This window comes from Lepidochelys kempii, chromosome 3, assembly GCF_965140285.1.
Source record: "Lepidochelys kempii isolate rLepKem1 chromosome 3, rLepKem1.hap1, whole genome shotgun sequence".
Lineage (NCBI taxonomy): Eukaryota > Metazoa > Chordata > Testudines > Cheloniidae > Lepidochelys > Lepidochelys kempii.
The window spans coordinates 87360230-87385162 of NC_136382.1; the positions used below are offsets into that span (position 1 = coordinate 87360230).

The 24933-nt window shown below is 39.3% G+C and overlaps 1 protein-coding gene across 1 annotated transcript in view; it reads right to left on the bottom strand.

Annotated features, from left to right (window-relative positions):
* Nucleotides 1-24933, bottom strand: part of LAMA4 (laminin subunit alpha 4) — a 157270-nt gene that overhangs the window by 43973 nt on the left and 88364 nt on the right. Inside the window, exons 10-23 of the mRNA XM_073337097.2 lie at nucleotides 24469-24636; nucleotides 23219-23412; nucleotides 20774-20890; nucleotides 18332-18480; nucleotides 15061-15202; nucleotides 13315-13411; nucleotides 12342-12458; nucleotides 10730-10915; nucleotides 9089-9228; nucleotides 6800-6973; nucleotides 5621-5763; nucleotides 3938-4100; nucleotides 1760-1893; nucleotides 116-287 (exon numbers count right to left, since the gene is read on the bottom strand). Coding sequence (XP_073193198.2) covers nucleotides 116-287; nucleotides 1760-1893; nucleotides 3938-4100; nucleotides 5621-5763; nucleotides 6800-6973; nucleotides 9089-9228; nucleotides 10730-10915; nucleotides 12342-12458; nucleotides 13315-13411; nucleotides 15061-15202; nucleotides 18332-18480; nucleotides 20774-20890; nucleotides 23219-23412; nucleotides 24469-24636 — 2096 coding nt within the window. The remainder of the gene's footprint in view (nucleotides 1-115; nucleotides 288-1759; nucleotides 1894-3937; nucleotides 4101-5620; nucleotides 5764-6799; nucleotides 6974-9088; nucleotides 9229-10729; nucleotides 10916-12341; nucleotides 12459-13314; nucleotides 13412-15060; nucleotides 15203-18331; nucleotides 18481-20773; nucleotides 20891-23218; nucleotides 23413-24468; nucleotides 24637-24933) is intronic.

Consider the following 24933-nt stretch of genomic DNA (forward strand, 5'->3'; position numbering starts at 1 on the left):
TTTTCTCTTCCAAAATGAAATATAAATCATCCACGTTGGGGGTATTGCATAGTAACTGTGCAGAATAGGCACAAGAGAAACAGGGGACAGTGTGAGAACAGAATTTTATACTCACTCCATTAATCATCAGGAAAATAAGCCCGTTGTCTATTGGTGTTCGAACTTCTATGTCAAAACGAGTCACCTGGCTGAATCTTCCTCTTCTCTCAATGTTCCTCACCAAACCATAGCCAGAGCCATCAAAGAAATAGCTCACAGCTCTGCTCTGAGTGAAGGCCAGCTTATTCCTAGCACGGAAAAAAAACACAGAAACAAGCAAGAATTAGAACCCATCTTAGAGCATTCTTAGTATTATGACCCTGCATTAAAGATCCAGGGAGTTGTTAACATTTGGGTGTCAGAGTTTATAACACTTTCTTGGAATAGTCATCCTGAACTTTTATTTATCCCTGGGAGGGACGGAGACTTTAAGTCTCTGATTTTTTTTATTTTTACACTGGTGTCTGAGAATTTTCCCTGAAAAATTATTTAGGGCTGTGATAGTGTATCAGTCTCCCTTATCATAAGGTCATGTGTTGGTTTTGTGGTACAGAGTCATAGATATGTATGTGTGGAAGGGATGCTGAGAAGTCATCTTACCCAGCCTCTGCACTGATACAGGACCAAATAAACCTTGACTATCCCTGAAAAATGTTTGTGTAACCTCTTCTTAAAAATTTCCAGTGATGGGGATTCCACAACCTCCCTTGGAAACCTATTCCAGAGTTTAACTATCTTTATAGTTCGGAAGTTTTTCCTAATATCAATCCTAAAACTTCCTTGCTGCTGATTAAGCCAATTACTACTTGTCCTGCCTTCAGTGGACCTGGAGAACAATTGAGCACTGTCCTCTTTATAACAGCCCTTATCATATTTGAAGGTGTTCTGGGGTCCCACCCCTCAGTTTTCTTTTCTCAAGACTAAACATGCCCAGTTTTTTATAGTTATATGTTGGAAACTGGAAAGTTTTGAGGCTCATTCTTGGACAGGTGTTAGGGCCACAAGCCTTCCTGATTATAGGCAGAGGTATTCTTTTTAAGGGTTATCCAACTCCCATAGAAGTCAATGGGAATCCAACATGTACTTTAACTGCAGATGGATTGGATCCTCAATTATGCAAGGAATGTACCCTTCACACACTGTTACAGAGATGTGGCAAATAGGGCTTTTTCACTCACAGTATCTGCTCTCTGTAAGAGAGATTTGGAAAGAAAATCCTATACTTTTGTTGCTCTCTTCAGATTTATTAAAATCTACATTTATTTCCAACAATACTAGAGTTTCTTCCTCTCTGATCATACAGATATACATCAAAATGCAACACAAAACTAGAGTTCCTGACTACCAAATGAAGAAACCTCCCATAAATATTTACAGTAAATGAATTTTACAGTTTCCCTTTAAGTGGAACATTTCTTATTCTTTCTGCAAAGGGCTTAAAAAGAAGAAAAATCTTTACTGAATAGTTCAGGAGCATATGACTAATGGCTCTGTGTCAGAGGAGCAAATAAGCCATTTGTGACAATTTGTGCAGATGGAAAATAACAAAGAAAATGTACAATTGTAGACCAGATCAAGCCAGTTGGTATATTCAGGAAAGGTCAAGTTAATATTATCCTGATATTCTTCTCTAAAACGAAACAAATGAAGTAGCCATTTGGTTCTGCAAACATTGCAGGCTATCAAATAACTTCATTGTAACAACTGAATTTTTCTCTACCTGGCACAAGGTGGCGATACAGTGGTGTTCATATTGTAGATGTGCTTGAAATTGTATAAACTGATTATATCATCATTCAGGGTGGCCAGTTCCAGGCAGCCAATGAAGCCGGGCAGGTTCAAACTGGGAGGGAGCTGTGCAGAGAAGGAAACAAAGGCAAAAGGGTAAAGTCAACATATGTATTTCATTCAGAGATGCCAAATTCATTTGTTCATGAGATCAATTTTGTTTTGAAGCTCTTAGTATTAGGCTATGTCTACACTACGGACCTTACAGCAGCACAGCTGCACTGCTGTAAGGTCTCCTGTGTAGTTACTCTATGCCGGCATAATTAAACCACCTACAATGAACAGCGGTAGCTATTGGCCACACCGTCCACACCGGCACTGTCCACACCGGTGCTTTTGACAGTGAAACTTCTGTTGGGGTGTGTTTTTTCACACCCCTGACCTACAAAAGTTTTGCCAGCAAAAGTGCTAGTGTAGACAAAGCTTTAGAGACAAGATGGCTGAGGTACAATCTTATATTGGACCAACTTCTGTTTATGAGAGAGACAAGCTTTTGATCATACACAGAGTTTTTCTTCAGGTCTGGGAAACCTACTCAGAGTGTCACAGCTAAATACAAGGTGGACAGATTGTTTAGCATAAGTAGTTAACACATATTTCAAGGGACCATTCCAGGTAAAGTGGCCTGTTAACACCCCTCTTAAAGTTAGTGAGCCAGATATGGGAAGTGGTGTGTCCAAGCATGGGGATAGGCAGTTATGCTGTGGTCTACAAAGGAGTAATGAATAACTGCTGAAGAGAACAAATGCTTAGATAGGACTACTACAAATGAGAACTTCCACCATAGTTTTTAAAGACAAGGGGCAAAAAAAGAAGGAGTTAGATTTTAGGGTATGGTGCTATGTGATGCTATAATGATTTTATGACTAATCACAGATCTATTTTAGTCGAATTACACAATTTATTATCCAAAGACCTGAAGAAGAGCTCTGTGTAACTTGAAAGCTTGTCTCTTTCACCAACAGATGTTGGTCCAATAAAAGATATTATCTCACCCACCTTGTCTCTATGATATTCAAAGAACAACATTTCATAACAATCTAAATGGAAATATCCCCCAGTATTTTGTGTTCATTTCATTTACATCTCTTTGTGGTTTAAAGGCCATTTCATACCACAAGAAAGGAAAAAAAAAAAGCATGTGAACTCTGAGAGATTCTCGCATATTCATGGAACTTATCTTTGCCAGTAGCTAAAGTTCAGCAGAGATTATTTTAAATAACTCAACAATGATCACTGCAAATTGAATTTAAATTGCCTTGTTAGTGAAAGGGAAAAAATTAAGTGATGTAAAAACAAAATGAAAGTAAAGCTGGCAGAATTAATGCAGCAGTCTTCCAATGTTAAAAAATGCTGCACTGTAGAATAGACATAGCAGCAGCAAACGTTTCGTCAGCACATTATCTGCCTGTTACAACCAGCATTAATTGGCATATCAGTTGGCTTTTTCCACAGTCATATCAGGTCCTCATTGGGATTTAGTAATTCTGCTGAACCATCTCTGGTGTGCAGATTTACATCCCTGAATAGATATTTACTGATTAAAATCTTTAAGAGTCTTTGATGTTTAGAAAATGGGTTTTCCAACTAATTTTCACAGAAGTAGCAAACAATTTATGGCTAATATTAGGAACATATGGATGTCTGCACCATGAATTCTATAGGGTGTCTACCTTGAGGCCACTATCACATTTCAAATTGGCCATCCAACAGCCCTCACATAGGAAAGTCTCTATGCCAAACTTGGTACCCAGCGTTGACAGAGTATAGCAGAAAGCACGCATTGTTCAGTTGGGCTACTAGGTGTCCATCTAGAACAATAACTCCGTATTTTTTCTCTAATTACATGTCAGAAACATTTTACTGTAGCCAAGATGAATCTGATCAGCTTCTCATTGGAGGACATTCTATGTAGATGGTAGCATTAGCCTTGGTCAGTGCTGCAGATTCCAGGGAACTTGTTGAAGAATCGTAATGTGGTATGTGACTTAATAAGGATGTTTCCAGTAACCAAACCTTTCCATTAATGACAAGTTTGTAAAGGAAGTCCCAGCAGCCTGGGTTTGATTTATTTAAATTTCAATATATACAGAAGAGTTATTTGATCTACCTTAAAATTTGAAGGCACTCCACCAACATAGAAGACGGTATTTTTGGGCTCCAAATCCAAAAGGGAGTCAGCACCAGGGACCTCTCCTTTTTTGATGAATTTTTCTTCAGCTGTGCTGCTAGGGCTCGGCACAGTTAGAAATATTTTGCCATGCTTTCCCACCCTGTTGAAGGAATTTGGAGAAAAAGAGGGCTGCATAGTCATATCTTTAGCTTGATGGTTAGATATAAGAAACAGGAAAAGATAATTTTAAAAAAAGTTTTTTTGGTTGTTTAGTGTAAATATTTTCCCCACCAGAAAAGCATCACCCATCTGGTGTTCTGGCTGGGATCAAAGCGAGAAATTACAGAGATTGCAGTGGATTCTCCTTCCATTTATGACTTGAGCCTGCCCTCTTGGAGTCAATGGGAATTTCTACTGACTCCAATGGAAACAAGATTAGACTCTTAGGCTTGTGCCAATGAATAGCTCCATTGAAGTTGCACTGGTGGAAAAATGGTGGAGAAGAGATACAGGCCCAATTGTTTTTTCTGGAGCTCTTGGGGCAAATATTTGGGTCAAGTGTAGGATCAGGGAGAAATGGAAAAAATACGTTGTTAACTATGGAGGAGACATTTCTGTTTTCTAGCTTTTTTTCACCTTTCCTAAAAAAAAAAAAAGTGTGAGTGTGTATATATATAATAGTGTGAGTTAACTGCAATTAAAATATATATATATTAGGGCTGTTGATTAATCGCAGTTAACTCATGCAATTAACTCAAAAAAATTAATCGTGATTCAAAAAATCACGATTAATCGCACTGTTAAACAATAGAATACAAATTGAAATTTATTGAATATTTTTGAGGTTTTTCTACATTTTCAAATAAATCTATTTAAATTACAACACAGAATACAAAGTGTACAGTGCTCACTTTATATTATTTTTTATTACAAATATCTGTATTGTAAAATGATAAACAAAAGAAATAGTATTTTTCAATTCACCTCATACAAGTACTGTAGTGCAATCTCTTTATCATGAAAGTGCAACTTACAAATGTATTTTTTTGTTACATAACTGCACTCAAAAGCAAAGCAATGTAAAACTTTAGCGCCTACAAGTCCACTCAGTCCTACTTCTTGTTCAGCCAATTGCTAAGACAAACAAGTTTGTTTACTTTTTTGGGAGATAATGCTGCCTGCTTCTTATTTACAATGTCCCCTGAAAGTGAGAACAGGCATTTGCATGGCACTGTTGTAGCTGATATCGCAAGATATTTATGTGCCAGATGCACGAAAGATTCACATGCTGCTTCATGCTTTGGACATCGTTCCAGAGGACATGCTTCCATGCTGATGATGTTCATTAAAAAAATAATGCGTTAATTAAATTTGTGACTGAGCTACTTGGGGGAAAATTGTAAGTCTCCTGCTCTGTTTTACTGCATTCTGCCATATATTTCAGCGCTGGTGCACTGTCTACACTGCGCTTTACAGCACTGAAACTTGCAGAGCTCAGGGGTGTGTTTTTTCACACCCCTGAGTGAGAAAGTTGCAGTGCTGTAAATGACAATGTAGACAAGGCCTTAGATAGTTAAAGTACCTTAGATAGGTACTGCTGAGTTTTACTTGTTCACTTGTGAAATTCTCAAACCAAACTGATCTCATAAGAAATAGAGCAGCTGCACATAAACACTTTACCTCTCAACTTTGATGATACTGAAGTAAGCAGGCCAAGAGCTGATTGGCTTGGAGTCCAGTGGTATCTCCACATCTCGACCTCCCAGATTATAAATATACACCAGGTTGTCATTCTTGATCGCAAGACCCATATAATCTTTTGCCTAAAACATCAATGAGTTGGGATGACAGGGCTACTTGATTCACTCATAATCCAAAAAAGCTAATAAATATTAGACAGTTTTAGACAAAAGAGAATATTTATGTACAACTAATAAACTAAAGCACACCTTCCACTAATTATATTGTTTCAGTAGATGGCACTGTCCAAAAAGTATGGCTTCAAATCCATTTTGGATGAAGTAATTGCCAGGTTAAATATTTCTAAGACATTTTCTGACTGAAATCTATCACATGCTCTTGCATGTGCCTACTGTTTACTAGGCAGTATCAATATAGGAAGTGGCAACAAAGTCTTGTCCATATGCACCATAATCAGATCTGCTCTCAGCAGGGAATTTCTTAATTTACATGCACTGTACACAGAAATTCCTTTTTTTAAAAAAAGATTAAAAAGAAAAGCCCTTGACTCCACCTTTCCAAACTACCAGTTGGCCCACATTGCACAGAGTTTGTGAGATGTGTCTTTTTTGTTTTCTTTTAACAGTAAAAATTTAACACAGTTGCTTCACAACCCTTTTTGATAAGGAGAGTGCAAGCCCTTTCTAAGTGTTTAAAAGTAGCTATGAGGAGGGTATTCAGTAGCAGTAGCACATGCCACAGGCAAAGAAACACTCTTATCTCTAAGACCTTTGAACTGCCAGACTTGAAATCTACATTGTCAGCAGTACAGTGTTGATTACATGTTACCCACGAAAGCTGGCAGACAGAAGTAATTGCTTCAGAGCAGTTCAATACCAGTTGAGTGTGGATGGTAAGTGTAGTTTACAGAAGCTAGCCTCTGTATCTCAGTGCATCAGGCAATGCAATTTGCTACTTGGATAGAATATTTTATTGGAGAGAGGGAAAAATTGCAGGGATAGTTCACTGCATGTCACTAACCAATGACCAGCATCAGTAAAATATTATTGTGGAAATCCCTGATGGTAAGAAATAGAGAAATGTTGCTGAAAAATCCACATACTTATTTCCACTTCTGTCTTTTTTTTCCGAATAAAATTAATTAGATTATTCTCTTACATTTTTGTTTCCAAGGTACAGAACAAATCTATCTGGAGATGCTACCAGCTGTGGGTGGTCATTCTGAAGTTTCATGTACAAGCTCATGGAGGTAAAAGCCTTTAAATCATCTAGGCTGGTCTTTGGATTAACTTCTACAGCTGATCGGCCTTCAAACTTCATAGAGACTTGGACCTGAAGTGGCAAACATATAAAGTTAGATACATTCTGTTCTGAGACTCTGCTATGGGGAAATTTGCAAACCTACTCCCTCAACAGCTTCCTTGACTAATACTGACAATGGCATTGATTGTATGTTCTTAACAACGCAAATCAATGAAACACACTGTAGAAAGATAAAGGGAAACATACTGATGAAATGGTGTCAGTTTTTTCTTTACTTTCATTGAAGCCCCTATTCAACAATACACATAATTAACTTTCACTGGGCTTCAATGGGACTTAAGCACATGATTCAGTGTCTTGTTGAATCAGGGCTATTGGTTAGCCCTGATTGGTTAGTCTCTAAGGTGCCACAAGTACTCCTTTTCTTTTCAGGGCTATAATATTATTCTGTACACAACAAACTTCTTGCATATTTTAAAAAAAATATTTCCCAATCATTTATTTCTTTGCTTCAGAAATAGACCTAATTCTCCTCTCCCTTTCTCTGGTTTAAATCAGGAGTTACTCCACTGAAGTCAATGGAGTTATACTAGTGTAAAACTGGTATAAATGAGAGGTTAATCAGGCCAAGAGCATTCATTTTATGATACCTTTAAACATATTTAAAGCAATATTTTTACATTTTGAAGAACTGTATGTTTTAAAACTAAAACATATTTAAGGAATAGTCAAATATTGTAGTTCCTGACTGAGTTTTAGTTTTTTGGACCAAATGTAGACAATTCAGTTTAGGTGGACAGTGTTAAAGGGTATACCAGGCCTCTGTGGTTCCCAGCTGGCGGCCCCGCTGATCCATCTGCAGATCCAGGATAACTAACATCACACACTTGAGATGGGTGCAGGTATCATTCCGTGTCATCATCTCTCCTTGCTGAGAGGGGGGTCTCGCATCCCTCTTCTGTACCATGTTTATGGTAGGTTGCACTTCCTTCTTTGAGTGTCCCCCTCCCCCCATGGTGTCCGGGTACAGTACTGTCATTTTCTTCAGCTCCCTGCACCCCCTGCAGGCTATCAGTCAGACTCTGTGGCTTGGTCCTGTGGCCAGGTCACACAGTTCAAACCCCTTTTCAGGGTACAACAAACTCAAATAGAAGTTCCTTGCTATTCAGGGCCAATCATAAATCAAATGGTTGCTGATCCTTCTGAGGCTTAATTCCTTCTCCAGAATTAAACCAGCAGGGTTCCTCCTGCACACGTTCCCTTGATTGTGGCCAGAAATGAACACTGGTCTGGCCTGGTTCCTTTGGCTGTGGCCTAGAGTGAGTCCCTCCTCACTCCACTGGCTCTGCCAGGAATTGCTTTGCTAGCAGGCAGCTCCTTTTATTTTAGCCTGCTGTGCCTTGATTGGCTGTTGCTGGTCCCCGCCCTTTTAGCTACTGGAGGACCAGATCTCAATGGTTCACCCTGGTCTAATGGCTGGTCTAATACTCGCTGCTCTTTTCTGCTCAGAGAAATGTTTCCTGGGGCAGGGTGAAGCAGAGCAGCGATGCTTCGGGGGGGTGTGGGGGGGTGTTAAAGACCCTGTACACCATTACAGCCAGAATATTTCAACACTGTACAGATGTATTCATCTTCTGACTTCTCAGTATTCATCCAAATGCAATTGCATATATCATTTTCATTTTCAGCATCACTTGTTGTTATAAAGTGTTTGCCAGAAATATCTCTACGCTTTTGTTGTTGCAATTAATGTCACCATGGTATTAGTATAGTACAGATTTTCTTATGTGAAAAAGGCCTTTTTTAACAAAAAGAAATATTGTGAACTCACAATGGTTTTCATTGAAATGATCACAATTGCTGCTGCTCATAATTAATGTTTGCAATTGAATAATAAACTAATAGTAAATATCATTTTAGCTTTAAATGATTCTGCTGCAGTGACCACCATTATCATATTGGCTAATTAACATTACCATCATATTCTGCCATGAATACCATGTTAATTATTTGCATGTACCAACTCTAAAGATTTTAACTGCTACCACTGTACTGTGCTCATCCAGTTGTTAGGGAGAGATAACAAGATTCAGACCTGGAATCTAGCTCAGGGAAATGGAGTTGTTAATAAGATGCATTTGATCATTATCACTCATAATCGAATGTCTGATCCAAGTGTTTTACCTTGCTTGCTACACTCCTAGTCTGAGCAATTAGCTCCCTGATCCGTTGAATGCTGGCAGAAATGTTGTTTGCTGGCAACTTTTGGTCTACTGTACGCAGTTTATCCAGGAGCTGAGGGATGACCTCTGTCAGATTCTTCACTGCAATTAGAAAGGAAACTAAAAGCCCAATTCCCCACTGCATAACACTGTTTTTGTACGAGTGGAATTCAATTTGCATTCCTTCCCTCTCACTAGTATTTGTTTGCATCACCCATGTTGCTTCTTCTCTTAAGCAAAGGTCCTGATATTGCAAGCTGCTCCATGTGGGTGGACCTCTGCACCTGTATAGAGCCCCATTCACTTCACCAGGGCTCTGTGTAGGTGCAGGTATCTGCCTGTATGCAACAGTATGCAGAATCAGTGCTGAGTACTATAAGATTTTTTGGTGCCTCTAGGTGCTACTCCAATATGAATAACAACAGCAGCTTTGCTCTCACGTAACACCTTCTTTTGGAACATGTCAAAGTGCTCTACAAACATCAATGGGTTTAACCTCACAACACACCTGTGAGTTAGATTAGTACTATGTTCATTTCCCAGACAGGGAAACTGAAACATAGAGCCAGTAAGGCCCAGATCCTCAAAGGTATTGAGGCACCTAGCTTCCACTGATTTCAATAGAAGTTAAGCACCTAAATACCTTTGAGGATCTGGGCCTAAGTGATTTGCCCAGAATCCCACATGAAGTCTGTGAAGAAACTCCTGGGCAGAGCCAGTAAAAATCTCTGCTGGCTACCAACACAGAAGCAACTGCAGTAGACACAGTTGGACACCAATGACATCACGAGACTGCTCTCTGCAGTTTTACTCTGGAAATTCTCTGTGCTAATTGGCTGTCTTCTATCTCCCTTCCCTCCCTCCCCCACAGTCTCTTGACCTCAGCCTCACTCCATCTGCCCTCCCTCTTCCCCTTTCCTTGTCCCTTTTACCTCCCTCCCTTCTATGGTCCCTCTTTATTTCTTCTTTTGTCTTTCTGTTCAGTTGATCCCTTCACTTCCTAACAGCCCACTTCTCCCCCCCCCCCCCAAAAAAAAACCCCAAACAAACTAGGGAACTAACATGATGCTTACAATCCATCCCATTGATCACTCTGCATGTATGTTATATCCCTTTCCCCTGTCCTTTGTCTTGCTTGTTTATTTAGACTGTAATCTCTTCAGGGCAGGGACTTTTCTTCTCTATGGCTGTAGTGCCTAGCACAATGGGGCCCTGTTTGTGGTTGACCTATAGGTGCTACAATAACAATAAACCACCAACACTATTGTCACCACCACCATCACTACCATAATAGTAATTGGTAACATGTATTTAACAAGCAGTAAAATTTTCAAAAGGGCCTAAGTTCCATTTTCAAAAGTCTAAGACACCGTTGACTTTCAATGAGTCTCAAAAATGTTGAGTCATTTTTCAAGCACATGTTATCCAGTAGTTAGAGCAGATAGTAATATAATATGCTGTGAGGTGACAGGGAAAGCAACTCATACCATATTCAATGGTGACACTTGTCAATCTACATTTACACTATAGTGCTTGCAATGAATACCTGCTACAGTAACACCAAGTAACATTGGGTCTCAGTGCCATGTTACAGTTAGTATACCTGCATCCCCAGCTGAGTCCACAGCACTGTCATAAGCAACAGCATCATGTTCAAAGTTCTGAAGGTTCTCGGACCAGTTCTTCAGATTTTTAGCCATTGGGGTAGTAGTCTGGGTTACTGCCATGGTAGCATTGACAGCCTCTTGAGTAATGAGTTTAAATTGGTCCAAATGCTGTCTATTATCACCTGTAATATGAATAGAGAATGAGCAGTAATAAATACTATTAAAGTACACTACTTCTGACTAATGCTTCAGAAAATGAAAATAAGATTAATGAGCGTTTTGCCTCAACAGTGCTGGAGCTTTCCTCACACAGAGGTAAAAAACAAACCTTAGTTTTATTATTTTTTCAAATTACACAAAGAATTTGAAAACCCTCCCTTGTTTGCTGTTATATTAATGATTAAGATGTACCAACTGCATTTGGCTGATCGTTTTGACTGTTACATTTTAAGCTTTTCAGTGAGCTTGATTTGTAATGGCTAGTATATCCCAGGCTCTGGGACTCGAATGGATTAAAAACATATTTTATTTTTGGTGACATTGTCAAAGAATATGAAATTTTTTTGTTGAATTTTTTTGGTGAACATTTTCAGATTATTGTAGAAAAACAAATACTGAAAAGTTTTTGATGACTGACATTCTCTTCCAGTATTTTAAAACAAGAACCCTGAAAATATCAACTAAATCAGAAATTTTCACATGACAACATACTTTTAGTCAAAAAGCCATTTTCAATGAAAAATGTTTTGATGAAAAATTATTGCCCAGCTCCTTTTGGGACATGTATGGCCCTCAGGACATGGTAAAGTACAGCTGGAAATGCTAATGAATGCTCATGACCTCTATTTATTTCAAGAATTAAGGGAACACCTAGCTAATCATAAATTGCCAGTGGCATCCCACCAAAGTATTCAATCTGCCAAGTACAATATTCTCTTAAATTACATTTTGATTATTAGTGCAATAGGTCTACAAATTAATGGAGTATCCAGTCTGTAATGAAGTCAAGAATAAAGTGATGGACGGCAACCTTTAGTAAACTGCAGGCCAAGAGAAGTCAATGCAGCTTCAGATGATAGGATATGTTCTCTCATCATGCTATGGAAAGCATTGTACAATGAGCTGTTGCATTGTCATTGTTAATGGGAAAGGTCTTCACATTATTTTCTTTTAAAATAATGAACAAAAGAGAAAAAATAAAACGTGTCATCTTGTAACTTTTATATTATATCATCATAATTGCAATTTGGGGAGACAAAAAGTGCCTTGTGAAGTTTCTGGCTTTGCCTAAATGACTCATGTGACAAGACTGTGATGACTAATGAGATGTCATTCGGAGTAGTTATGTGTATATTATGTGCCCCATCGCTAAGAATGTGCACATCAGAGAGACAGTGTGTTTTACTGCAGGTTATCTTAATTTTCTGCCTTCATCGGGAACTTCTAGGAATCTTTCCTACATTTTGAATGGGTTAAAGGCAGACTTGTTTTTGAAATCTTATTTTTAAAGATTCAGTCAAATGCTGCTTGAGCTAATCAGAGTGGGGATCTGACTATAAATTTCATAGTCAGATAGTAAAGATAAAGTCGATGTATTTATCTTACAACCTTGCTCTACTGATTGAATTTGTTTCATGGCTTTCATCAAGCGGCTTTTCAGAGCATCCTTTCTGGCAATTGTTCCAGCAATACGGCGACTAGTGTCTGCAACTGTTAAATCGTTACCTGTGAGGACAGAACAGAAAAAAACGACTGAACTCTGTGATTTCAAAGGGCACGTAAAAAATCTTGTCTTTAGTGTTACTATACTGCACAGATATATTGCTGTGCATTTAACAAACATTAGTTACTATAGTGTTTACCCCTGACTAACTTTAATATCATGCATTCTAGTGATGTTGGTTTCAGGTGATCTAAATTGCTAAGCAATCTTCCAGCTGATGCTCAACATTCTCCTGGAAGAGTCTTCTCAGGAGAATCTGGAAACTGCTTCCTTATCTTCATTAAACATCACCTCTCAAAAAGAACTTTGATAGCCAATAACTGCCTGGGACAAGTGCTAATATATTACAGTACAAACTTCAAGGTGAGTTTTTATGGAAAGCACAAAGCCTTGAAAAATAAAAACAGTAATTTCCATTGGTTTTATAGAAGTTCCATTATTTTCAATGAAGAAAATGCCAGAATCTTTTAAATCTTATCTTATTCCTAACTAGAATTTTAGGGCCCAAAACTGCATTCACTTATGAACGCATAAATGAATGTGTTGACCTCTCTGAGACTACTCAGATGAGTAAAGTTACTCAAATGCATACATGTTTGCAGGATCAGACCCTTAATCTTTTAATACACCTGAAAATGTGCCCACTGTAAATAACAGAAAACTCTCATCAGCTTGGTACGACACTAGCTATTCAAAATTTTCCTTTTCTAACACATTGGATTCTAACTTTGATCAATATGTTATTCTGTTGCAGCAGCATTTCCTCCTTAATGATGTGCTTTTGAAATCTCTTTTCATATTCAGAGCTATCGTATTACCAGCGAAGTAGCCAAACCAATAGGAAGGATGTATATTTACTGGCATCTGCTGTCTCTTGTAGTTCCTTGGCTTGATTGAGGAGCCTTTCGCTTTCATCTTTATGGTAAATGATCTGAGAATCAATTCCAACTACAGCCTACAAATTCATTTCAAAAAGAGAGTCAGAATCTGCTTGATGAAATGTATCTCTTTATTGTGTCTGCTTTTAGATGACATAATATTTCACAATTTCCAATTGCTGCTGTTCCATTTTCTCTGCTAAAGTAAAAAGTGGGTGATTGGATGAGAAAAATGGCTCAAATGCAAATTTTCTATAGGTTGCAACTGAAGTTTAAAGGAATATATTTCCTCCATACAAGTGAACTGAATAATAAATTTGCAGAATAGCACAAATATTATCTATATTAGGCAACTAAGATGTGGCCTAACCAATAATCATGCTATTCAGATTGCAAGACACTATCCCTGAGAAGGAAGAAGTACCCATCATCAGTTCCCCACTAGGGAGATCATCCCCTGTTAGGGAGGAAGAATGGAGCAAGCTGTGGGATAAATAGAAGATGCATAAGATGCTTTTTGTTTCTGGAACTTGCTTTCATTGAAGTCGATGGCAAAAGTTTCATTGGCTTCAATGGGAGCAAAACTGGGCTAAAAAGGAGAACGAGAGGGTGAATCTTCCAAGATAAGAGAAAGGTTGCTTGCTCTTATATGCAGGGGTTGGGGAATCTGCTTCAAGAACTGCTTACTCCCTCTCCAAAGTTAGGCTCCCCAGGCCATGACACCTGTGGCAATCTCTCCTCAGTGACTCACTGACCAGAGGATGGAGTCCCTTGGACGAGACATAGGTGGTCGGCCTAGTGTATTGAAGGACGAATTTGTAAGCTGTGCAGGGCAGGGACAAAGTCCTCCTATATGTTTTGCAAAATACTGTGCATACTTACGATGCTGTAAATCCAATCCAGTGTAAAACTTGCACATTAAAAGCTATTCTACTTGCAGTACACTATAAGTGATACTTAATAATGTCTTAAACTTGAGTACTGCTTTACAGCACACAGAATCCCAAAGAGCTTACAAACTATTTGGGCCAAATTCAGGAGTGATATATAAGTGGATGTAAGTTATAAAGTAGGGTGAACACTACTTAAACACATGCTTTCTACTGGCTCTTTGGCACGTAAGTTACACCAACTTAGATTCCTTTTCACATTAGTAGAGCAAGTAAATGATAGCTTAAGAGTATTTAAGTGACTCAATGCTAGGGCAATAGGAGCAGATTCAGCAAAACACTTTACCCTTGAAGTCAATGGGACATATGCTTATGCTTAAGAGCTTATAAGGGATGGCACTATGTATATGCTCATATCAAGAATATGCTTTATCAGCTTTGCCAAATTGGGGTCAGAGTCTAATCACCACCACCTTCTGCATCACTTCTGATCTATCACTTCAACCACTCCTGAAATGCAGCCTCTCTGGGGCCAAAACATGGCAGCCATTTTAACAGCACACAGCAACAGTACACAACAGTTTAGGACAGGAAGTGAAGAACACCACTGTACTCTTATGAAACTACCAGGGAAATTTGGGATAGCAGAAGTAAATAACCAGTTTGGAATTTGTTCAGGCAACAGGGATGAAGCCCCCATTCTTGCAAAAATGCTATATTGACAAATGGTGAAGAGTTCGGTTTTACTTCACACCCAGGAGCCCAAAGTCTTATAACATCATGCTGGGACCCTAATTCAGTGCAAAGCAGACATGAACATTATGAAAACTACTTACATCACTGACTCTGTGTGTTGTGTTTAATGCCAGTAATGCAGTTTCATTAGCTTCCTCAATATAAGTAGCAATATTTTCATAGACATTTGAGGCATTTAGTGCTTTTTGTACCAACCCATTTGTATCAACACTGTGTAAATTCCTGTTAGAAGGACAGAAAGGAAAAAAATAAAAAAATAATTTGTTTACATCTCTTACTTGTAAAATCTTGAGACACAGGAACTTTGGTCTAAATACTACTCTCGCTTCCATACATGTCCATTGACTCCCATCTGATTTCCATGGTGAATTTTTCACATGTGTGAAGATGGAATTAGGCCATTTAGCTGGAACTTTCAAAAACACTCAGCAATAACCTAACTACTCTGTTCCAGCTGAGATCAATGGGAATTTTACCATTGACTCCAATGAGAGTAGAGAGAGGCCAGCAGTGAGTGCTTTTATGAAGACTACCATTTAGGTGTAGTTTACATATTCCAGTTTCATATAATAAATAAGATAGCTACTAGTTATATCTAACACATCAATTTATGACCTCAATCTACTTGCAATAGGTTTTTATATTTGGTGATGAACAAACCCATGAAAATTCATAGTTTATGTTTGGTTCAGAGAGGAACTCAAACACACTTTATCCTAACTTTCCAGATTTAGGGCCTAATCCTGCAAACATATAATTTCAATGGGACTACTCTCAGTAATCAAATTAATCATATATGTAAATGATTGACAGATCAGGGCCTTATTGCATCTCCAGACTGGACTCTCTCATAAGATTTCTGAAACGTCTTAAATGTGTCCAAAGACCAAAATGAAACTATACTAAACAAAATAAAGACAAGCAAAGCAAAACAACAAAACCAGAAGGCATGATTTGAAGACAGAATAAATGTTTTAAGGGATTAAACTTTCACTGTAGAATAATCTTTCCAACAAATGTAAGAGTGTCACATTTCCATCATCCATAAAGGTTTCCGTTTGCTTTGTATTAAATTCCTGATCTCATGTATTCGAGAAAGTGCTAGCTATCCATTTCATCCTGTCGTGGAAGCACTCTCTTTCAAATGACTTCAATACCATTAATTAGTAGCTCTCAAACCTAACATAGCAGTTTTTTGTGGGGGTCTGTTCCAGTTTATGTAAAATTATAGACCAGGCAATTTTAAGTTTCTGCATTGTTTAATTTTAGAATAAGAAACCACTGGCTTTCAGTGTAATTTTTTTCTCTATTTTAATCTCCTATCTAGGGCTTAAGTATATTAAGAAACAACTCTTAAAATGTATTTAAATTAGATACTTGATGAGCAGTTAAGGGTTGATACTGCAAACCTTTATGCACAAGAATACCTTTACTTGATACTGAAAGCAGAATTTGGTAAATGTGTTTTCTGCAAGTAATCACTTACAATAGTATTTTTTCACACATAATCACATTTGTAAATAAAACCATAATTCCAATCTGTCTAGAAATCACTTTTGTATATATTGGTTAAAATCTAAGTATTTATCATCTCTCAACAGAACAAAAAGGCTTGGGACACCTTTAATGTATGCAACTGGACCAATTCACCCTGACACCATCCATTTGGTATTTAAATTACTATAGGTTTAAAAGTAACAGCCGTGTTAGTCTGTAGATAGTCAGTGATGAGCTGCCAAAATCTTAACAACGGGTTCCCTCCTCACCCCACGAGGGGGTCGTTGCCCACCCCCACTCCCCAGGACTCCTGCCCCATCCAAACCCCCTGCATTCCTTGATGCCTTCCCCAGGATCCATGCCCTATCCACCCCCCTCCCCTGTCCCCTGACTGCCCCCAGAACCGGGCAGGAGGGTCTTGTGGGCCACCGTAGTGGGTGTCCACCCCACCCCTAAGAGCCAGAGGCACCTGCCAGGGGGCGAGGTGGGGAGTCCCGGTGGTGCTTACCTGGGGCAGCTCCCAGGAAGCATCCAGCAGGTCCCTCTGGCTCCTAGGGGCGGGGGAGCGTAGCTAGGGCGGGAGCAAGGGGAGTGGCCGCTCACCCACTGATCACATCAAAAGTGGCACCTTAGGCGCTGACTCCCTGGGAGCTCCGGGGCTGGAGCACCCACAGGGAAAATTTGGTGGGTGCAGAGCACCAGCTCCCCACACCCGGCCCCAGCTCACCTCCGCCTCCTCCCCTGAACCCACTGTCCCGCTCTGCTTCTCCACATTCCCACCCCCCGGCTTCCCGTGAATCAGCTGTTCGGCAGGAAGCCGGGGAGGGCTGAGAAGCAGGCCGCGGCTTCCTGCTCAGGCCGAGGGTGGCGGAGGTGAGCTGGGGTTGGGAGCGGTTCCCCTGCACGCCCCCATGGGTTACCTGCTGCGGTGCAGGTGGCCTTTCTCACGCCCCCCCGCCCCAGCTCACCAACGCCTCCCTGGGCCTGAGCGGGAAGCCGCCGCTTGCTTCTCAGCCCACCCCGGCTTCCCATGCAAATAGCTGATTCGCGGGAAGCCTGGGGGGGCGGAGAAGCAGAGCAGGGCGGCGCGTTCAGGGGAGGAGGCGGAGGCGGAGTGGACATGAGCTGGGGCCGAGGGTGGGGTGGGGAGCTGCCGGTGGGTGCTCTGCACCCACTAAATTTTCCCCTTGGATGCTCCAGGACTGGAGCACCTGTGGAGTCGGCGCCTAAGGCGCCACTTTTGGCCAGTTAAATTTAGAAGCCCTTTTAGAACCGGTTGTCCCTCGCGGAACAACCGGTTCTAAAAGGGCTTCTAAATTTAACAACCGATTCTAGTGAACCGGCTCCAGCTCACCACTGGATATAGTACACTCAGTTTGAGTCAAAACTACAGCAGATCCTACCTCTGAGTGTAGCTGTAAGGCAATTTTTTATGTGAATCATCTTATTCACATGAACCATTTTATTTTATGAGCTATTTTTGAAATCCCCATTTACATTTTCCAGTATCATATTATTTCTCAGTCATCTACTTTATATCTGTTACTTTGGGATTATAAAGAAATGATTGAAAAATGTGTGAATAAAAAACATAAGGAATTTAAATAAATATTTTTGACATTAAATAAAATTCAAAAATATTAAACAAAATATTGACCAGCTCTAGTTAAAAGACTTTCTCACAGACTGTGATATAATCCCTGGAACATATGACTTTACAGTGATTTGCTTAATGTGTATCTATAATTAGTATATATAATGTACTATCTTTTTGCTCATCTGTTTACCTATCTAACTGTGTGACTAGCAGCCCTTAAAATTAGCGCCGTACAGTCTGCTGTAGTTAAAATTTACCGGTCCAACTCGTCAGCAAGTCTTTGAAGCTCCTGTGCATACTCCATAGCCTGCTGCACCAAACCATCATCAAATCGAGACAAATTGGCTAGTTTTTCTTGTAATTCCTTTTTAGCGCCATCTATTTCTGCATAGAACCCCGACACATTCTAAACAAAATATGGAAGGATAGAAAGAATCTGAAAATAGTAACAAATATATCCTCTTTACTCTAACAGTGCAGGGTTTTTTTGGTTTTTTAGGTAACATATAGTTTAACTATGATATATTTTAACAGATGAAAAAGAAGGAAGTTGAAAAGGAGGCAAAATATAGATGGGGTCAAGGTGACTGAATGGGAGGAGTGAGAAGAGTGAGAAAAATAAGCCAAAATATCATAAACAGAGGGAGAATGGATAGATACATGGGACATGAACACATTTGAGAGATGGTCTCATCTTCCATTACCTTTGCTGATATTAGTGCCACAGTGATTAGCTGAAATCATCTGAAATTGAGGCTTAATAGGTTGGATAAAAGAGACAGTTTGTACTCCACTGATCTGCACTTGAAGGGCTCACCCCATCTGGATCCACAGCACAGAATGAAGGGTGGGGTGGGCTCATCTGCCTCTGAGGCACTGTCCACCTCCCCATACATGTGCAACCTTTGCACTCCCAGCAGACTGTAACCATAAAGGTAATAAAGCCTCAGGCTTATTATGTCTTCTGCATAGCCCCTTTGGGGTTCCTGGTTATAGCTGTAGCCATAGGGAAGTCTCCCTGCTAGTGTAGTTCCTATGGATTGAATTCCCTGGGTTCTGCTAGGGGTGGGGACATATTCTGAACCCTTTTCTACAGAGGGACACTGATGGGATTATGTGGGGGAATTCTCACAAAGGTTTCTTTGCAAAAAGCCAGTATCTGTAGCTCTTCCTAAATTAGAAAGAAAAAAATTATGGTTAAAGAATCCTATCTGCAAAGAAACGTCTTATAGTGACCGGCTGATGGGACTACTCATGGGTATGGCAGCATGGATTCAGAAGACTGTGACTACCAACAGTTCATGAGTGGTTATTTATAGTGCCTATGGCTGAGGACAAGTAATGTCTCTTTGCCTCAGCCATAGCTCTTCTGGACAGCCATATAAAATACTTGTACAGAAGGCCCAACATAAGACAGGTCTTCAACCATCTCCTCTCCAGTGTGTAATCCACCTGCTTAAAGCCCTGTAGATCAACATTAAACCATAGTGGCCTCGGTGTACAAGATACAAGAATGGAATAGAACAGTGAGTTAAGAGCCTCTCTTAACAGCAAATGAGCTGCTTGACACTCATTTTCATGCCACTTTCCTTCCTGCAATTTGTTACCTTTATACTTACGAATTAAGAGAGAAAAACAAACTGTAAACACCTGTTGTATGAAATATTTGCAAGGTAACTGGTATACAAATAGAGCCACATGTACATATTGTATCACAACATGAAAAAGATTATGCTTACTGCAGGTCACGTTTTTTGGGGGGGTTTCTTGTTTTGCTGTGTTGTTGTTGTTGTGTGGGGTTCCTTTCGTTAAATCAGTTTATCAACGAAAAGTGATTTTTTAACCAAAATGAAAAATTTCTGTTTCAATTTTGTTTGTTAAAAATAAAATAAAATAAATAACCAGAATGAAAAATTTCCACCAAAATTGTGGTCAAAAAAGTTTTCATTTCTATAAAAAATGGAAACTAAATTTTTTGGAGTAAAGTTCTTCAGTGTTTGGTTATCAGAAACCTCTTCTTAGATTGCTTCAGGTTTTCATAAAAAAGACAAACAAATTCCAGAAAATGTTAAAAAAACCTCTTCTCACAAAAATGATTGGCATTTTCTGACCACCCTCGTCTATTTTCAGTGTTGAAACAAAAAGGATCAACCTTTTTTACACCATGAAACATTAATCCTTACTTCCTCACTCCACTGCTTCACAGAGTAATTGACTTTTAAGAGGATTTGTAGATTGGGTGTATAAACATCAAATTCCAACAACTGCTTATCTCTAAATTGAGATTCAGGGTCTTTAACCTGTTCCTGCCTTCTGCCTGAAATGGACAAAAGGGTTTGTGTGGGGCTTTTTCTTTAACAGACAGAACATTTCTCTGCTCAGTGCATCTTCTGGTCTCTTGACTGGGCATCCCTTGTGAAGTAACTGAGAAATGCATGAAAAAAGGCTTAACTCAAATCTATCCCTAATAGGGTACTCTTAAAATAACATCATTTTTCTGTGGCAGTAAAATTTCATTACAAATATTTTGACTGTGGCAGAAATTATTAGGTTTTATTGGAATATTTGTCAGTATGTCAGCAATGCTATGTAGAAAGCGTTCTACAAGTTTGATGTTTTGAATACCTGACTTGTTAAAAAAAAAAGCAAGCACAGCATTTAAACAGGTCATACAACAGGTCATACAATCAGGCACCTACCTTTATCACATCACTTAATTCTGTGCTGAATTGCTGTGGCTCAACTAAAGTATCTCTGGCACTCAGCAGAATACTGTTCACATCATCAGTTTGCTCCTTCACCTTCTCCTGTTGCTTCTGCAGAAAAAAATAAATCCACATTCAGAAATGTTTTGTGCATTGGTAAAATGCAGTGTTCATGTTCTCTGGTATGTTGTTAATACGAACACTACAGTTATACTGGTAAAACAAATGAACAGATAATATTAATTAAATGGGAAAAAAGCTAAGACCAAATTTTGCTCACACTTCTCAAGTTGCATATTGTAATATGACATTTTCAGTTTGGCTTGTCCTCATGGAGGACTAGGGCCTTTATTTACAAAAATAAATTTCATTTTATATTACAGTTTGAGCAATTATTGGAATGAACCACCCCTACTAAACCATCAGAACAGTGCTCTGGCAGTACAAAGACAAATAAAATATGGACTTTTCACAGTGGCATGTAGATTAGTTTGGACTTGAAGGTTTTTTTCTACATACAAATTAGAGATCTGTTTTTCATAGCAATAATAAGAGTAATGTGAATGTTCTCTTTGGTACAGCAGCTGCCTTAATTGTGGAAAGTAATGAAACTCAAACAATGGTTAAAAGCAAAGAACAATTATGACCACATCCAACATACTTCAGCCTTCACTTCATGATTATGAGATAAGCTGCAGATCTGCTTCTGCACTGTAATTATAAAACAAAGGAAGAGAGGAACAAAGGAGATTCTGTACATGAGAATCCCAAGCTTCTTATAGAGCAATTCACAAAAACTGAATGCCTGATTTTATATTTAATTATTGAAAGAAAATACTAAGTCCTTAGCTACATACTATTTAGCGATAATAAAAGTCAGAAAGGAAGAATAAAATAATGATCTGATTCACTGCGCTGTTCTCCTGGACATTTGTTTAAAACAAGTACATGTATCTGGTGCTTCTTTTCCTAAAACATCTCTCAAGTCCACCAGTTCCACAGCATCCCTACACTTAAAACCTTGGACTGGCCTTAGAAATCTCCTTTTTACCAAGAAAACTTCTCTTTCTGGGAATTTCTGCACCTTATCTTCCTCATTTTATTTAATACCAAATGCTGTGATTTAAAATCTGGTTCCTGTGACCATGTTGTTCCTCTCTTTGATCATCTATGTTGGTGTTTTCTTACCTTTGACATCAAGTTCAAGTTGCCAATATTGCCAACCCCAAAAGTTCAAAAACCATGAGTTGGAATAAATTAAAAAAAAAAAAAAGCACGAGACTGACCTAAAAATCATAAGGTTTTAAAAAAAACAACATGACAAATCATGTTTTTTGGTTGCTGTCTGATTTTTGAACTCCTCTGTCCACCCCCAATACATGTGTGACACTTAAAGGGTGAAAATTCATCCTTAAACACATAAAAACTGGACACACAAATCTGTAGGCAAGAACTCCCTTGTGTGGCTTCTCCCTGCCTAGTGCCTTCCCTCCCTCCAACTGCCCAGAGGCCTTGCTATTCCCTGGCTCTCCATTGACAGCTATCTCCTGTCTCTAGCCTGCAGGAGAGGAGGCTTTCCTTGGGCTTTTACTTCCAATTTTCCCCTTCATGGACTGTGAATGTGTGTGTGTGTGTGTGTGTGTGAAGAGTGGGTGTTCGAGGCTGCTTGAAATGTGGATCTTAATCTGAACGTGTGTGTGTGTATGTGTACACACCACTGCCTGTTGCTGAATGGAACAAAAACAAACTGCTTTGTTTTTATATAGGACCTATACTTATAATACTTTAGTTACACTGCGGGGGCCTTGTGCTTCTGAAACAGGAAGATCTGGGTTGAATCCTGATTACCCCCATTAAATTAAGAGTAGCCACGTTGTGCAGTGAAGGGTGAGCCATGAAATCCTTGCCATGGGTTTATTGCAATGTATCTCAGATAGGTTTAAGCTGTCAAGCCTGTGTCTTGGTTAGCTCCCTGGGGCAGAGACCATGTCTTCATCTTCTGTAGCTCTGGATAGCAGCTGACTTTTATTATCACTTAGCTTACATCTAGACTAAGAGTGTCAAATTCATGCTGCAGAATGGACCAATTTACATTTTTCACTGTGGTCCATGGGCCAGGGCTACGAAGTTAGGGTCATCTGAGAAAACAGAAGCACAGAAAGGTAGAGAACTTACCTAAGGTGACACACCTTAACAACTGCAGAGCTGGGAATAGAATCCAGGAGTCTGGACTCCCATTTCTGTGTGTTAGCCATTAGACAGCAATCCCTCTGGTGATGATAGCATCAAACCACAATACAGAAACTCACATAGAGGAAAAGTTCTACACTGTCATTTCTGTAGCTATACATCTTTAGAATCCAACATTTAAAATGTCCTTGTCAGTGAAAATGTGTTGCTCACAGACACACTTACAATATACATGCTGCTGCACAGTACCTCATTCTCTTGGAGTTTGCCAGCATTTTTCTTATTTGTATCCTCCGTTTGCCTGACATAGTCATGAGCCTGGTCCAGAGCCTCCTGTAAGTCTGACAGCTTCATGTTATAGTCACTGAGCTGGTCCAATACGATTGGAAACAGAGATCTGGTGTCATTATACCTCATCTCCCACTCTTCCACCCGCCTTAGTACTGAGAGAAGAGTCAGAGGTTATTGATTAATCTTTCTGCATTCCTTTGTTCTCTCCCTTCACAGCATGAGTTACCAATCTAGCTACATGTGATTTTCCAAAAAGTTCAAGATCAGGGTATGCTCTTTCTGATGGAGTTTACATATATCAGCATCAGACCAACTTTATGACCTGAGTGACTGTCCTTAATCAGGGATCACTAAAAACGTATTTGCTCCCAGGGAGCTTGGGTACTCACCTATGACACTTAGCTAGATTTTATTTCTAACTATTCTTCTAAATGGGAAAAAAACTTGTCTCACTTGAACTTTCTCATCATAAAAAATTCAAATTACAATGATTTATTATGGAATGGGCAGGATTGTTTTTTGTTTACAGTCTCAGCTAACTAGTTCATACTTTCATTCTCTGAATGAAAGAGTACTTATTGTCTTACCCTTCAAGGTGCAATATTCCCAAAATTACCTAAGCCAGGTTGGAAATAATAATGAGCTAACTGTGGCTCTGATTCACCATTGTGTGACTCCAGTTTTATACTGGTGAACCCCACGGAAATCAATGGAGTTACCCTGGCCTAAGTTTGGAGGCACAAAGCATGTGTCTACACTGCAGCTGGAGGTATAATTTCCAGATGTATATACACTGGATTTGATCAAATGAGTGTACTAAAAACAGCAGTGTAGCCATGGCGACATGGGTGGTGGCATGGGTTAGCCACCCTAGTACACGCTTATATTCTCATATAGGATTGTACATCATTTCATATGTATAAATGGGATTATGCTTTCCAATGTGCATTACTTTGCATTTATCAAGATTGAATTTCATCTGCCATTTTGTTGCCCAGTCACCCAGTTTTGAGAGATCCTTTTGTATCCTTAAGCCATGAGTAGTCCAGCTGGCCAGCCACTACAGTCAGCATCTATGAGCACACTCTGCACATAGGTTCAGCACTGCTGGTTACCATGGTCTGATTACTACTGGAACATTGTTTGCTATACTATGTCTTTCCATCAGAATAAACACATCCATAGATAGATGGAGACCTAAAACTCACACTCTTGTGCAGCATCAGCCTCATCATCAGCAAGCAGCCTCTGATTGGTGAAAGGCTTGCGATGCTGGATTTCCCTCAGCATCTCCTCTGCCAAGTTCAGCTTCTGAATTATATCTTCAGTGCTCAGCTCATGCTGGATTCCATAGTATTTCATCTTGCTGCTGATTTCTGAGGACAAAGAAACAGATTGTCACTCCAACATAGTTACAGTGAAGTGAATTTCTTTGAAACACTTTTGTCCCTAGGGCCCTGGTTTGAATCCAGGTCAAGTTGATGGTGAGTAAAATGGGGATGACACAGAGAAAAGCTGACACTGATTGTTTCTGAAGTTAGTGGACAGAACTATGTCTTATGAGTTAGTCTATTTACAACATGTTTATCAGATTGTCACAAATGTTTCCCAGTGCCTACATATTAATCCACATTTGGATTTTCTTTCCTGATAAATTATCTTTACCAATCCAC